At 42.2% G+C, this 15,794-nt stretch overlaps 1 protein-coding gene across 1 annotated transcript in view; it reads right to left on the bottom strand.

The window, feature by feature from the left end:
• The window catches only part of LOC126263206 (queuine tRNA-ribosyltransferase catalytic subunit), a 53,516-nt gene that overhangs the window by 32,627 nt on the left and 5,095 nt on the right, over positions 1-15,794 (bottom strand). Inside the window, exons 2-3 of the mRNA XM_049960272.1 lie at positions 6,615-6,704; positions 2,310-2,463 (exon numbers count right to left, since the gene is read on the bottom strand). Of these exons, the coding sequence (XP_049816229.1) occupies positions 2,310-2,463; positions 6,615-6,704 (244 nt within the window). The remainder of the gene's footprint in view (positions 1-2,309; positions 2,464-6,614; positions 6,705-15,794) is intronic.

Genomic DNA, 15,794 nt, shown 5'->3' with positions numbered 1-15,794 from the left:
ATTAAGGATACTCTAGTCTTATTGTATGAATTCCATAACTTCTTACATTTTTAATATAATTCAGCACAGAACTGAGACTGAAAAAGGAATGCTGGCTGGCCATTCTCTTAGTTCTTACTCACGGATGAACATTATCTTGCACACAGATGTGCCATATGTGTTGGTCTGGACATGTTTACATATATCAATCATTGCATATTGTAGTATCACCTAAGGGTTGTTTTTCTCATCTCCGTAATGGCATTATGCACAGCATATGAGTGAGGACATATTGATGCTCCATTTGATGGCAATTTCAGCATTCTGGTTGTACATGTTTCATAGTAATGCACAATTATATGATGAAGTATGGTACAGCATGCAGAAAAACAAATAATGAAATAACATAAATTCAAAAAACTAACTCAGTGACAAAGACAAAAATTGTTGTAGAATGTATTTTTAATCTTGCCTTTTACATCTTTGTGTGTGTGTGTGTGTGTGTGTGTGTGATGTCCTCCCAAACCCTTGAATCAACTTCAACTAAATTTGGCACAGAAACAGCAGGCCTAACGAGAATCAGCACTGTGGGATTTATAATCTCCGCCTCCAATAGGAATGGGGATACGGGAAAAAGCATTTTTTTCCAGACCCTGGCTCATAAGCTACCCTGCATGACATGCATGTTGTGTGGGAACAGTATTAGCCTAACAAATCAACCTGCTTTACAGGGCAACCTACATGTCTGGGGTAAGAAACAGTTTTCCATCCTGACACATACGCTGCCCTTCATGACGTGCGAGTTGGAGTACTATCAGCCTGCTTTACATGGTAGCCTGTATGTCAGGGGGCAAATGAATAACTTTTTAAGCCCCTGATGAGTAGCCTGCCCTGCATGACAGTGATGTTGTGGGAATAGTATCGGACTGCTTTACTGAACTGCGTTGCAGGGGCTACTCATGCTGATTATGGGGCTACTCATGCTGATTATCATGGCTGGGGACAGGTTTAGATGGGCAGAGGAGGGGATGGACTGAGCAAGATGGGCAAGGAAATGGACAAAGGGAGGGGAGGAAGGTGTAGAGGGGTAGCGGACAGGTTGAAAACTAAGAGGGAGAGGGGAGATGGAAAGCGAAAGGGGGAGGAGGGTATGGTCAGAGAGAGAGGGCGTGGAGGATAAGATCAAAGAGAGGGAGAGACGAAAAGAGAGAGAGAGAGAGAGAGAGAGAGAGAGAGAGAGAGAGAGAGAGAGACAGTAGGGAGGAGGGGATAGACAGACAGAGGTAGGAGGATGAATGGACAGAGGGAGGAAATGGTAGACTCAGAGAGGAGGAGGAGGAGGAGGAGGAGGAGTAGTACTATTTATAATATATGTGTTGAAAGCATATGCAGGCGAGGGCAAGAGGAATTGGCAAGTAACTAAATAAATGAATTTTTAGAACAAACCTTGCATGTAACAGAATGCTGCAGTACAGGTTGGTCGGTTGGTTTTGGGGAAGGAGACCAGACAGCGGGGTCATCGGATTAGGGAAGGATGGGGAAGGAAGTCGGCCGTGCCCTTTCAGAGGAACCATCCCGGCATTTGCCTGGAGTGATTTAGGGAAATCACGGAAAACCTAAATCAGGATGGCCGGACGCAGGATTGAACCGTCGTCCTCCCGAATGCGAGTCCAGTGTCTAACCACTGCGCCACCTCGCTCGGTTGCAGTACAGAAATAGAGATTAAAAAAAGAGGTAAACATCAGAGAGAGGAAAATTTGCTGCTATGAACACATTATCTTTGTGTATTTTGTCATGATCACTTGGATTACCAGTTACGAATTGGTAGAGTCGAATGACTCTGGACCAGTACTGTTTCGCTTTATCTTCAGCTATCATACTGAGCGCAGATCCACAGTGGTAGCCAGTGGTGAATGGCATGTCATGCATTCAGTTTCTTTGAGGTGAAATGAGTGATGAGGCTTTCCCTGATCTTCATGGGCACCACCCATTGGGCACTATCTATTGGGTCCAACCTATGAGTTCTCAGAAAAAGTATGATTACTATCAATCAGGAAAATTTAAGTAGATGCTCAATATGAAGTGTTCCTGTAGCAACACAGGGTTTGTAACTTCTTCTCTCTGTATCCCCTCTATTAATGTTCAAGAAAAAGCACACACAAAGAACTGTTTCTAAGAGTTTTTTCAGTTCAATCTTTGTAAATGTTTTGTTGCTATGATTAGTAAATGTTAAATACAAATATTTTTCTCTGTAACTGTTGCTGGATAAACAGATAGTTTCACATTTTACTGATAATCTTTCACTAGAAACTATCACTGAAGATACCAACCATTGTATGGAGACCTGAATTTTACGCCTTCTTCAGTGATTTCAGCGAGTTTCAACAGTGAGACCATCTGGAATCCACCAGAATCTGTCAACAAGGCTCTCTTCCAGCCCATAAATTTATGCAGGCCTCCTGCTTTTTTAATAACATCTGGACCCTGTGAAACAATAAGGACACACATATAACAAGACACAAAACAACTGACAAAATGAGCAGTGCCTACTACCATATCCCAAATGGTGGGGGAATACTTCTTTAGTAACATGCAGAACAGAAAAATAAGCTTCTGAAAATATGTAGTTAATGCTTTTGTAAATAAAGTGGATCAAAGTCAAATCCCTATAACAACAGTATGAAGGTCTTCATATCTGAGTGTTTGTAGTAGATATGATTATTATAATTTAACATGAAATTGTGTTTTTGGATTAAGAAAACAATAGCAACACAATACACACCAAAAGTTTAGCATCATATACTTTCCCTTTACTTCAATGTAGCACTTTATCTCCAGAAATGTACTAGAGATGGAACTATTGTTGTTTGGATAGAAAGGAGTGAAGGAGTCATCAACAGTATTCAACTGCTTGCAAGAATGACCTGGCAAAAAATGATAAAAATCAGATACGCCATGGAACGATTTCAAACTCATTTAACCTAAATATGGGCAACACTTCCGTCTACATCTACACCTATACTCTGTGATGTGCATGGCAGAAGGATTGATTGAATGCCTCTGTGCATGCAGTATTTATTGTAACGTATATCATACATTCTTCTCCCACAAATTTCAAACAATGAAAACTCCAGATAGGAATATCAACAATGTAGGAAAAGACAAACTGCTACTTACCATAAAGAAGACACGTCAAGTTGCAGACAGGCACAATGAAAAGACACTCATATACAGCTTTCAACCACAGGCTTCACCAGTAAAAGAAAACACACACACACACACACACACACAAGCAAGCAAGCAAGCAAAGCTTATACACGCAGGCATCTCGGGGCCCAAATGCATCATTATGTGAGATGGAAGTAGCAATCTCGGGGAGGTGGGGAAGGGGAAGGGATAATAGTGTATGGGTGGAGAGAGAAAATAATGCTATCTGGTGGAGTGTGCAGGGATGAGACCGCCAACAGGCGCAACATCAGGAGGTTGCGGAGCAGGGACATGGAGGAAAACAGGAGGAAAAATGGAGAGCAGCGAGGAAAGACGGGTGGATGCTTTGGCAGAGGGCTGCAAATAAACAGGGTGGAAGATGAGAATGGGGAGGAGATGACAGGACAGAGGGATGAGGGTTGGGGACAGTATGTTACCCTAAGCTGAGGCTGGGATAATGATGGGAGCGGAAAATGTTTTGTAAAGATAACACCCATCTGCACAGTTCAGAAAAGCTGGTGATGGAGGGAAAGATCCAGATGGCTCAGGTAGTGAAGCAGCCTTTGAAATAAAGTGTATTAGGTTCAAATGCAGCTTGTGCCACAAATTTGCTGTACATTTTCTGTATGAAATACAGCACTCAAATAACATAAAAAAGGGAAAAAAGCAGCTGTGGACTTTGGTGACTGCACTTGGGAAGCAACCTGAAATTTTCTTGAGCAACTGCTCTCCATAAAAATGCCAATTTTTTTGTGTGGCGAATATGCTTCAAAAGTTTACAAACTTTCCTATTTTTACTAGACTCTGCAACTGGTGAATGCAAGACACACTAGACTGGTATATTCTAAAACAACGAAATAACTTGAACACGCTGAGTGCCTTAGTATGCCGCCAGCACAGCAGAGCTGCCTGCTGTGGCCACTGGTAGCCATACAGCAGTTAACATGTTAATACTAAAGAAGTAGCTGTAATTTTTATAAATGAAGTAATGTGTCACATACATTAGTTCTTATCTCTATTCAAATCTGACTTTTGCATTTCACTACTGTGTGTTACTATGTCTGAAGTTATTGGAGTAACAACAGCATCTATTACTTAATATCCGCATAAAATTTATTTCATATGTTACCATACTGTACTTTTCTCAAATCATACTTGAGACACCATCTGGATTTTGTGAAATCTTTGCAGCACTGTAAATGTTTTGCAAATGCAAAGTATCTTGAAACTGTGCTTCATGCTTTAGTTGCCTGCACATCACAGTTAGTTTGCAACAAAAAATTAATGAGTAGAAAACTAAACTGCAAAACAATATTAGGGTGAGCAGTAGGCCTGTTCATCCAAACAACTGTAATGTCCCAGTAACAATACCTTACAGAAGCAAATGTGAATGTCCCACACCAGTGGAGCTGCAATGAGAACACAAGTTTACTAAAGAACACACAAACCAAGAGCTCCTTCTTGGAGTTAGTTTTTACAAGAATTATCATGGTAAAGTTTAAGTTATCACTTGAATGATGCAAGTCCATAATTGGGAAGATGGCCCCAACAACTAACAAAGACTGAGTACACTTTGGAGTTCAAAAGTTGCAACACACATAACGGCAACAGCCAATACAAAACTCGACTGTAGTCTCCGGTTTAGAGGCCACTTTCTGACAATGCTTGAGGTAGTCATTGGCGGTTCCACATTGCTGCGGCAATTGGCGGTGGTAAGGCACTGGAGATTCTGATGATTTCCTCCGCGAGAGCTCTGACTGATGGACCGCTACTGTGTTCAATACCAGGCCCAGTGGACTACAAAGAATGAACTACCCTGGCACAGCTCGGCACTTGCTTAACTACCCTGGCAGCACCAGGTTACAACTGGATCTATTTGTGGTCACGTGATCCTGCAGAACAAGCACATGCTTTACAGTAAGGTTTGGGGAAAAGCGTAATAATGAAGAGAATGGCTCATTGTCAGTGGCGAAGCACCTCAAGAATAAGCAGCATTCGTTGGGTAACATTACTGAGAGCATAACGGTATTGCACTTTGAGGATAAAGGATGGTGGTTGTCAAGTTTAGAGAAAGTGAAAATATTTGGTACTGTAAAAATGAATGTGTCAGCATGTTAAATGAGAATAAAGAAGTATCCAAGGGTTATTACTGGGCCCATTTTAGTGATGTCCTTCTTAGGAAGCAGCCTTCAATAGCAGCTTTAGATTTAATGTTTTCTGATGATCATTCTATATGGATGCACACGTTGCAACACATGTGTAGTATTGGTTTTTAGAATTAATAGGACCTGACATATAACAATCATAGATTTTATAATAGACAGTAGCATCGTTGGGGGCTGTGACATATGCATTGGAGGAAAGAACTACCTCTGGCAGGTGAAAGTGGCTGTCTTTAAGTTTACAACTATGACTTGAGAATATAACATGCAACATGAGACATTCTAGGAAGACATTTATTTTTGACAATGCATGTTTGCTGCTGGGTTTTTGCTTTTGGTGTGTAATTGTATGGAAGCTTTAAGGTATGTTATTCTAAGGACAATGTAAATAATTTTATATGGTTATCAATACATGCATATTGTGATTGTGGTGTCACCGCCAGACACCACACTTGCTAGGTGGTAGCTTAAATCGGCCGCGGTCCATTAGTACATGTCGGACCCGCGTGTCGCCACTGTCAGGATCGCAGACCGAGCGCCACCACAAGGCAGGTCTCGAGAGACGTACAAGCACTCGCCCCAGTTGTACGACGACATTGCTAGCGACTACACTGATCGAAGCCTTTCTCTCATTTGCCGAGAGACAGTTAGAATAGCCTTCAGCTAAGTTAATGGCTACGACCTAGCAAGGCGCCAATTGTACCATTTCATGAATCTAAAGAGTCTCACTTGTATCATCAAGAATGCTGTATACCAAAGGACGAGATAAAAGTTAAGTGTTCTAGTAGCTATGTTCTTTTCTTTATCACATTCATCACGTATCCTGTTCCAGACTTAACGCCAGACGGTGTGAGTTGACGTGTGCCCTTTCGGCTACTTCACTGTGGACTGGCTGCCTTAACAGTCCACAACAGTGATGTACAGATTCCTTTCCTTGTCTCATAGCACTTGACAATGGATAACACAGTCCCAAACACGATGTTGGAAAAATGTCACATTTGACAGCTGGTGCAGCTCTGAAACCAATCTGCTTCAATTCTGTATGCTGGAATTCTATATTTGACCTACAATTTCATGCCTCACCTGAACTCAATAGTGACATATTTAATCATGTGTAATGTTTTCCACCAATAAATTTCTGCTAAGCCTATATCAAAATATGATCAAATTTTGCTATATTTCCACCCATTTAGAGTACTTGAGTTCAAAAGGGTTTTAACTGACAAGTTGTGTTTTATTAAATTACTGTAGACTAGTGCTAATTACCGGTCTTGTACCAAGATGGTAAGTATTTCCAAGAATAATCTGGCAATCAAGCTTTTCCAGCTGGTCTGGCAGCAATCCTTTCAGTGTGCCCTACAATAAAAAAATAACTAATTAATAAAAATTTAAACATATAAATTTTATTATTTTAACACTATTACAAATGTTGGAATTTTAATTATATAAGCAGTGTTTGCAACAAGTGTTATCTTTTGATGTTCTTTGATGCAAGAAAAGATCTTCCTACCACAAAGTAGTAATAAAATTAAACACTGGAAAGTTGGATAAGTTCACTCTTTCACTTGACAGGAAGAAAAGAGAAATCAAGAAACCTGAAAAAGTGGCAACTTAAGCCTAAATTATGCAACTATCTCAGGTCAACAAAGAAAAATCTGACAAGAGAAAGCAAGTTGGGAGTTCAGCCAAAATTGTAAAATTCTTACGAAATTCATCTTGTCATCAACTAAAGTTGAAGCAAGTCTCTACCTAAATTTACTGTTGTCCTCTCACTGGCATACAGTACGCAACTGTTAAAAACTGGTGTACTAAAACTTGTATGCCAAAAGCACAACATGTTTGTGACCCCTTCTTCCAAAGTACGTAGCCATGGGTAAGAGGACAATGCTGTATAGGAATGGTCAGTACCACCTTGTCCTCCTGTTGACATGTGACCTTTTGACGTAACAGTGTGGCAATATTTTGCAGGGTAGTGGAACAATTTTGGCACTTTCTACCTTTCCTCGGCCACTACTTCAGCTTTTTCAATCACTGCGTCCCGGAACGTCCTGGTACCTATCCACTTCTGGAGGAGGAAACGTCCGCGAGTATCTGTCCTACTTTCTCCCTGAGGTAAATCTGATGAATTGCTTGGAGGCCACCGAGAGAATCACAGAAAAGAGAAAAACCTTTTCTCAAGCATGTCCCACCTCCTCTAATGCCTATAGAACAACAAAAAAATCTCCATGTACACTATAAATTTACCTAGCAGGTGGATCCTGATGACGATGGCCAGCAAAAATTATTGCGCAGCCAAGAGAGCCCCTCTGCATTGATAAAGCTGTGGTGTTACTCTAAAATATTATCAAAAGTTTAGTATCGCCACTTATCAACCACGACAGCATGTCAGAGACAAACTTACTGTCAAACAGAAGAACCCCACTCCATCTTACAAGCGGCATTCAAGACAGTGACACAATCCTGTCAACAGCACTGTATAAATGATGGGGCTACAAAACAACCAGCACTGTATAAATGATGGGGCTACAAAACAACCCTTCATTTGCTGTTATTCTGTGAAACATATCATCAAAGCATAGCAGTATACAGTGCAATGACCTAGTTTCAGTACAGATTTGATCCGGACTTCTTGCGACTATGTCAACGGTTTTGAATAGCTTTGTTTTATTATCTGGTTAACTTTTTTTATTTCTGAATTAACTGCTACGTATCATCCCTGCCTCTTTTGGTAGAAAGTTTTGAAAATGACATTTGCAGTGCTTTCTCTCTTAAAAGCTGTCAAATCTAAATTGTCTCTGGGCTTTGTAAGCAGCCAACACGGAGATTCTGACACACTGGCACAAATATCTGTCACATAATATTCAAATATAGTTCTTTGCACAAATTCCAAATGGCCTTATTGTTCCCAAACACTTGTTAAACTACTGCTCCATTATATATGTTTGTGAGAATATGATTACATACAACATGAATGGAAAGTGGCAAGTTTCCCACATTAACACAAAGAATGGAATATGGAGGCTAGTATCACCCCCCCCCCCCCAAATAAAAAAAAGAGAGAGAGAGAGAGAGAGAGAGAGAGAGAGCGAACTGGATCCCCTGGTAGGATGAATGATCAAAACAATACAATGTGCAGTGATAATCACACTGGGAGCATAAGAAACCCTGGGAGCATAGGAAGACTGTAAAAGGGGGTCAGATGCCGCAGTTGCATCCCACGTCTTGTGGCTAACATTTTTTCAAAGGTTGAGAGCTTTGAGAAATGAACTTTCAGATTCCTTAGATTGGATGAGTAGTTAACTTATCACTGAGTGACCCAGAAATCTCAGGGATTCATTAAAATGATATTCCCCATTCTCAGATCAGGAAAGTTACTGTTAATATTGAACTAATTACAGAATTAGAAAGTCTCTCTTTGAAAGTTACCTTGAGAGACACTATTCTCTGGTACAAACCAATTGTCAGGACATCACTGATTACATATTTAAAATAAACTTAGGAAAGGAATGGCTAGATAAAGATGAGCACAGAAGTCCCCCGGTGTGGAGCTGTTGAAGGATACTATGACTCAGTAGTATCATAGGCCTTTACCAGAAGGAAGAGATTATGTATGGGGTGATACCTGCATAGGAAAGACTGTTGTACAACAGCCTACAGCAGTACCAGTTATCAAAAGTGGAGTGATATCCCCTGATGCACACTGAAAATTACTGAGGAGTTGTCTGGCTTCTGAGACCTTTTCTCATTTAGTTGGCGAGAGCAACACTATAACTACTTGGACACATAGTCTTTCCTTGGTTTCATATAGGTATTAAAACTGCTGCCTTCCAAGAGCCTGAGAACTGTTCTGCTTTCTAAATGATGTTATGGAAATTCTAGAAGGAGAATTTCACTACCACGTGGAGCGAGATGCCACAACACACAGTTGTGAATATTATCGTGGCCTGGTGAAGTGTCACATGCTTCAGGCAATGCTGAATCCATGTCCCACATGATAACGGGCTGGTTACATACTTTACCATTTGCAGAACTGAAATCCCAACTACTTCTCTTAGTGACTGCTCACTTTCAGAAGTAGGTTGGATCCCCATTGACGGTAGTAATAGTTAGAAATAAGTGTTCTGCCATGGTCTGGACAATGTTTCCTTCTCCGTAGAGACATTTCTCTCTCCAACAAGGAGCCGTTTGTATTCTTAGCCTCAAAGAATTTGAGACTGCAATGAATTATATTTGTGGAGAGTGCCAGCCAACAAAAGGAAAGTACACAGCCAGCTGGATTTAAAGTGTCTAGTTTGCCTTGCTGAGTGTATGTATCCATCTGGGTGGCTTTCTTTCAGGCACTACTATTTCTGGTAGATTTGTACTGTCAACCACATCCCAATGTGTTATGTGTGTGGATGCACAAGAGCGTAATAAAAGAGTGGTGCGGAATGATCCTGTAGAGTGCACTGTGTTGCATCTTCAGAACACACAAATCTTCTACCAAGAAAAGACTCTCAACAGCTCAAATCCTGGGGCACATGGAAATGGAGCCCTTAGCCACAGTGTAGAGAAAATCTTCACAGACAAGCAATGGGTGGGGAAACTGAAGAGATTAGTAAAACTATACTATTCAATTGAACAATCGAAACTCCTGGTTGGAATGTTAATGTTAGGGAAAGGATAGATTGCTACTCACCATTAAAGTGACCTGCTTGAGCTGCAGATAGGCACTATGAAAAGACTGTTATAACTTTTGGCCAAAGCCTTCTTCAGCATAGAAAACACACACCCATTCACACAAGCAAGCACAAATCACACTCATGACTGCTACCATTGGCAGCTCCAACCGGAATAATTGCAGATAGATCTTTTAGCAACTAAAATTTGTGTAACAGTAACCATTTCTCTGATGCGGCCACTGATGCAAACAATTAGGCAAACGTAGGCAGTTTCTGAGCCATGCACGACTTCTTTGCTTCAAAGTATGATATTCACCTTGAAACCTTAATTTATTTTTATCAAAGAATAATGCACAGTCGCGACTTCAAGTGGTGTGACTGACCAACCAGTTCAGACAGAATGGTGAGGTTATGTTATATACGTTTCTTTAGTTGTATGTTGGTCGGCTGCATTTTCGACATTGTACACATCTCTTGAAAGCCTCTGGTGGTGAGAGCATAGTGCTAGAACTAGGAATAGTGCGTAAGGTTTGGCATGTATGGTGTCACTTTAGCGTAAATAAACAGTGCTGTTTAATATTTAGGCAATGATAGAGAACTGAAGGTGAAAATAAATGCACCTGTCTTAATGAGATTGCCATCCACTTGCTTCCTGGTGTTTTTCAAGTTTAATCCTCCTGATATCCACTCTTTGTTTGTTGCTTGTAACATAATACTCATTAAATCTCTTTCACCCCCTATATCCTTGCTAGAACTGAAAGTGCAGTAGCACCAACAGATGCCTTTATGGAAAACGATCAGCTGGTATGTCATTACAGTTGCTCACCACCATTACCTCTGATCGGACCACATCAGAATCTGGCATATAAGCTGACACGAACCATATTGAAAATTACTACGGAGTGTAATGTACTGCACATAAATAGGCTAAGACATCTATTACTGTATCATTACAATACCAGTGATAAATCACTGGAAACAGTAACTACTGTAAAATTCCTAGGAGTTCCTCTCACAGAGCAGTGAGAACAACATTATGACAACAACTTGGGGCAGATAGTCTTTCCCTGGTGTGATGCGGAAATTAAAACTGCTTCCTTCCAGAAGTCTGAGAACTATTCTGCTTTATATATCAAGTTATGGAAGTTCTAGAAGGGGAATTTCATTAACACATGAAGTGAGATGCCACAACATGCTGTTATGAATTTCATCACCAGATGCTTCAGGCAATGGTGAATCCACGTCCCAAAAATTATGCAAGCTGTGGAATGTGCTGTGAGTGTGCTAGCAGTTTGGGTTAGGTGCTATTTTCATGGACTCTGTTGGTCATAAGCAGAACTTTTATACACTGTTGACTGGACTTTGCTGTGGAATACAGACACAAGTTAGCTAGCCCTGTTTCTGAGATATAACCTGTATATATCTCTTGTAAATAAAGTGGGACAAGTTCATGCTGGCTTGCATGTAAATCACTCATACAAAAGAAGGAGCTTCCATTTATGTTGCTGCCAAGCAGTTTGGCATTATGGGTCTACTACATTTGAAGGGAAGTAGCCATTTGCAGCTAAACTTTCAGACGTAACTTGTTAGGAGGCTGTAAATAGTGAATAATTTCACTCCAATAAACAGCTAATATGTGGAAATAAGCATCAACACATACAGTGCCCATATTATCTGGGCAAGCCTAATAGAACTGATGTAGTTGTCTATCTACATCTACATGACTACTCTGCAATTCACATTTAAGTGCTTGGCAGAGGGTTCATCGAACCACAATCATACTATCTCTCTACCATTCCACTCCCGAACAGCGCGCGGGAAAAACGAACACCTAAACCTTTCTGTTCGAGCTCTGATTTCTCTTATTTTATTTTGATGATCATTCCTACCTATGTAGGTTGGGCTCAACAAAATATTTTCGCATTCGGAAGAGAAAGTTGGTGACTGAAATTTCGTAAATAGATCTCGCCGCGATGAAAAACGTCTTTGCTTTAATGGCTTCCATCCCAACTCGCGTATCATATCTGCCACACTCTCTCCCCTATTACATGATAATACAAAATGAGCTGCCCTTTTTTGCACCCTTCCTGATGTCCTCCGTCAATCCCACCTGGTAAGGATCCCACACCACGCAGCAATATTCGTCCTCCGTCAATCCCACCTGCTAAGGATCCCACACCACGCAGCAATATTCTAACAGAGGACGAACGAGTGTAATTTAAGCTGTCTCTTTAGTGGACTTGTTGCATCTTCTAAGTGTCCTGTCAATGAAATGCAACCTTTGGCTCACCTTCCCCCACAATATTATCTATGTGGTCTTTCCAACTGAAGTTGTTCGTAATTTTAACACCCAGGTACTTAGTCTACCAAAGGTCAACAAAGCCTAAGAAAAGAACAAGGAAGAAGAAAAGGGGGAAAGGAAGAAAGGCCCGTGAGGTACCCTTCCAGGGAGCAGCCGGGGCCCCCTAAAGCAGACAGCTTGCCAAATACCACAGACACCACAACCAACAACATCCAAAACAGAATAGTAACATGGACAGGGTGAGACAGGAAAACTGAGGAAGAACAACAAGTCATACAGAACATGCAAAAAGGTAGAACAAGAGCAAAATAGGGGGGTAGGGCGAGGGCTGGGGTGGACTACCAAACCCAGCAAGCTGCTGCTCTTTCAGGGCAGAGGAGGCAACACAGTGTCCAGTCAATCCCTTTGTGGGCTGACAAGCCTCAGGCGCCATCCCTTATAGAGAATGGATAAACTATAAAACCTGGTCAGCCGCTGAGGCATTGTCAGCTAACATCAGAAGTAACGAGTCAGGAACATTAAGAATCCGCCACAGAGTGGCTAGATTAGGACAGTCCAGCAGAATGGGGAACACCATCAAACGGGCACTACAGTGACGGAGTAGATGACCATGAGTCAGTCAAGTATGGCCGATGTGGAGCCAACAGAGGACGATGAGGTCCTTGCCTGCATGGAGAGCTTCCACGAAGTCGTGGTCTCCTTTATCACCCGCTTGTTTAGCAGACTCAGAGTATGCCATTCTGTATTCCAAATCCTTAGAACTTGACAGCATACTACCAATCGAAGGTCCAATACCAGAATACTGATCTAAAGAGACATTTAGCCAGCCTGTCAGTGAGTTCATCCCCCCAGATCCGAACATGAGCCGGGGTCTGGACAAAGACCACAGAGTGTCCACCTTGTTCAAGGAAGAAAAGGGAATCATGGGCAGTCAGGACTAAGGGATGGCAAAGGTAAGAGTTTGTAAACTGCTCAAAGAGTTGCTAGAGATGAAGAAGGACTCAACATTGCAGGAATGGATATGTTCAAGAGCCAAGATATGGCTACCAACTCTGCAGTGAAAATAATGCAGCTATCCAGCAAGGAGTGGCATTCATTACATCTTGCAATAATGTAACCAAAGCTAGCATGACCAGCAACCATATAGGGATCACTACAGACCACTTCCGAACCCTGAAACGAGCCGAGAATGGAGAAGAATTGGTGGCAATGGGACTTAGGGTGAGCTGAGTCTTTCGAGCCATGTGACAGGTCAAAACAGAGCTGTGGGTGAGGCATGCACCACAGACATGTACAGGAGTGGGCTTGGAGAATGGATGGTAGAGGGGAAAGCTGGCATTCAGAAAAAAAGGAACTGTATACAGATGGTGATCATAACCCCAGACCTGGGCTGCCATCACAGAAGGTGGATCTCCGTATCTGGAAAGAGTAGACGGTAGTTTGAGTGCTTCAGGGAGCAGATGATGCATAATGTATAAATGACAACTGTTGTTGGCACAGAACCCACAATGGTGGAACCCCTGCCTTCACCCCACAATGGTATATTGGGTCCAGCCTCTGTAACAGGCCGAGCCGTATGTGAGATTCCAGTAATCAAGACAGGACTGGACCAAAGCAGTATAGAGCCATATCACAGTAGAGCAGTCCATCCTCCAGTTGGTGTTACTGAGGCATAGAAGGGCAATGAGGTGTGACCAACATGTCTGCTTTAGTTGACAAAAATGGGGAAACCATGTCAACAGGGCATCATATGATAAGAGTCCATCACACTAAGGGACTGGCTATCAAGGTACAGATCTGGATGGGGATGGACTTTACAGTGAGGGAAGAAGTGCATTACACAAGTCTTGGCAGGCAAACAATGGAAGCCATGAGTGAGAGCCCAATACTGTGCTCGGTTGCTCCCTTCAGTCTGTGTTCAGCAATTCCCATCGCGGCTGAATAAAAATAAATGCAACAATCATAAGTACACAAAGACTGGGACACTGTAGGCCCCGCAACCACTACCTGATCACTGATAGCCACAAAAAAGAGAGGGACGCTCCAAACATAACCCCATTCTCTTGCATATGAGAGATCTATGGGAGGCACCAGCCTGCTCCTGAAAAATGCGACATGAAAGTAAGTTCCGGATAAAAAATGGGAGCCGGCCTTGGAGCCCCACTCATGTAAGGTGGCGAGGATGTTGTGGCACCAAGCAGATCAGAGAAGGTGTTGTTGATGGGAAAAAGCCATTCAGATAACAGGCTCCAGATGGACTAAATTACCTAAGTAGAGTGGCCTCGGTGAAAACCACCCTGGATCGAGCAAAAAGGTCCCAGAATTCAAAGATACAATACAGCCTACAACTCACCACACAGTCAAGTAACTTGCAGAGGACATTGGTTAAACTGATCAGATGCTAGCTGTTCATCTGAAGAGGCGGTTTACCCTATTTCAAAACTGGAATAATGAACTTTCTTGCCATTGGGAAGGGAATACCCTCTTGCTCCAGAGACGGTTAAAAAGGGCAAGTATATAAAGTTGGCTGGCCACTGATAAATGTTGAAATATTTAGTTGTACATCCGGTCTGGTCCAGAAGCATTGTCATGGAAGAGAGCAAAGGTGCCGGTGAATTCCCATTTGCGAAATGGGGCATTATAAGGCAGCAGGTGGTGGGGAATGATAGATAAAGGGAGTCATTCCAGATGGCGTTAGATCTGGGGGAGATAATGATTACATATTGTTAGTGCAGAGTCTAAAGGAATCTGAATGGCCGCCGCTACCAGTGCAGTACAAAGAACCCGGGGACTAATAACATCCATGCCAGACCAATGTACAGACAACACCGGAAGCTCGCAAAGGGCCGACCCGGTTCCAGCAGAAGACTTGGAAACTGTGAAGAGTTGGTGAAAGAGTATCCAAAAAATGTAAGTCTTGAAAAACAGCAGAAGCTACAGAGTAGAGAGGAAGAAGAGAATGCAATTCTGGAAGATGACGATAATAACCATTAGAGTTGCACTGGCGATAAGTGGCTGTCACCAGTAATGACGGAATGATATGCATGAATGTAAGATCAGACCCTGATTGAGAGGTAGGGAGCCACATGGCCTGGGACGTCGAGGGGAGGGGGGGCTCATCCCAAGACTTAAGCTGCTTCTTCTTCTTCTTCTTCTTCTTATTCTGCTCCTCCTCCTCTTTTGAGGGTGAGAAGAGGTGTGGATGGGAAGAAAGCAAGTTGCAGCAATACCAGAATCCAAAAGAGAACAAGCGTCGTTGTGGCCCACTGAGCATGGGCAGTCTATCTGACATGAAGCAACACGCTTCTTTTATCCCAAAAGGGTGCCAGAGAAGAGGGTTCCTTCTCTAGGTGAGGTGAAGGAGGATTTCTGTGAGAGGAGAGAACAGGAACCACCAGGGATGAGGACAGGGAAAGCAGGACAGGATGGAGGTAAGGAGGAGGAAAAGAATAACAGAAGCAAAGGTAGATGTTAAAAGTACCA

This window comes from Schistocerca nitens, chromosome 6 (assembly GCF_023898315.1).
Source record: "Schistocerca nitens isolate TAMUIC-IGC-003100 chromosome 6, iqSchNite1.1, whole genome shotgun sequence".
Taxonomy (NCBI): Eukaryota; Metazoa; Arthropoda; class Insecta; order Orthoptera; family Acrididae; genus Schistocerca; species Schistocerca nitens.
This window is presented reverse-complemented; position numbering and strand designations above follow the sequence as displayed.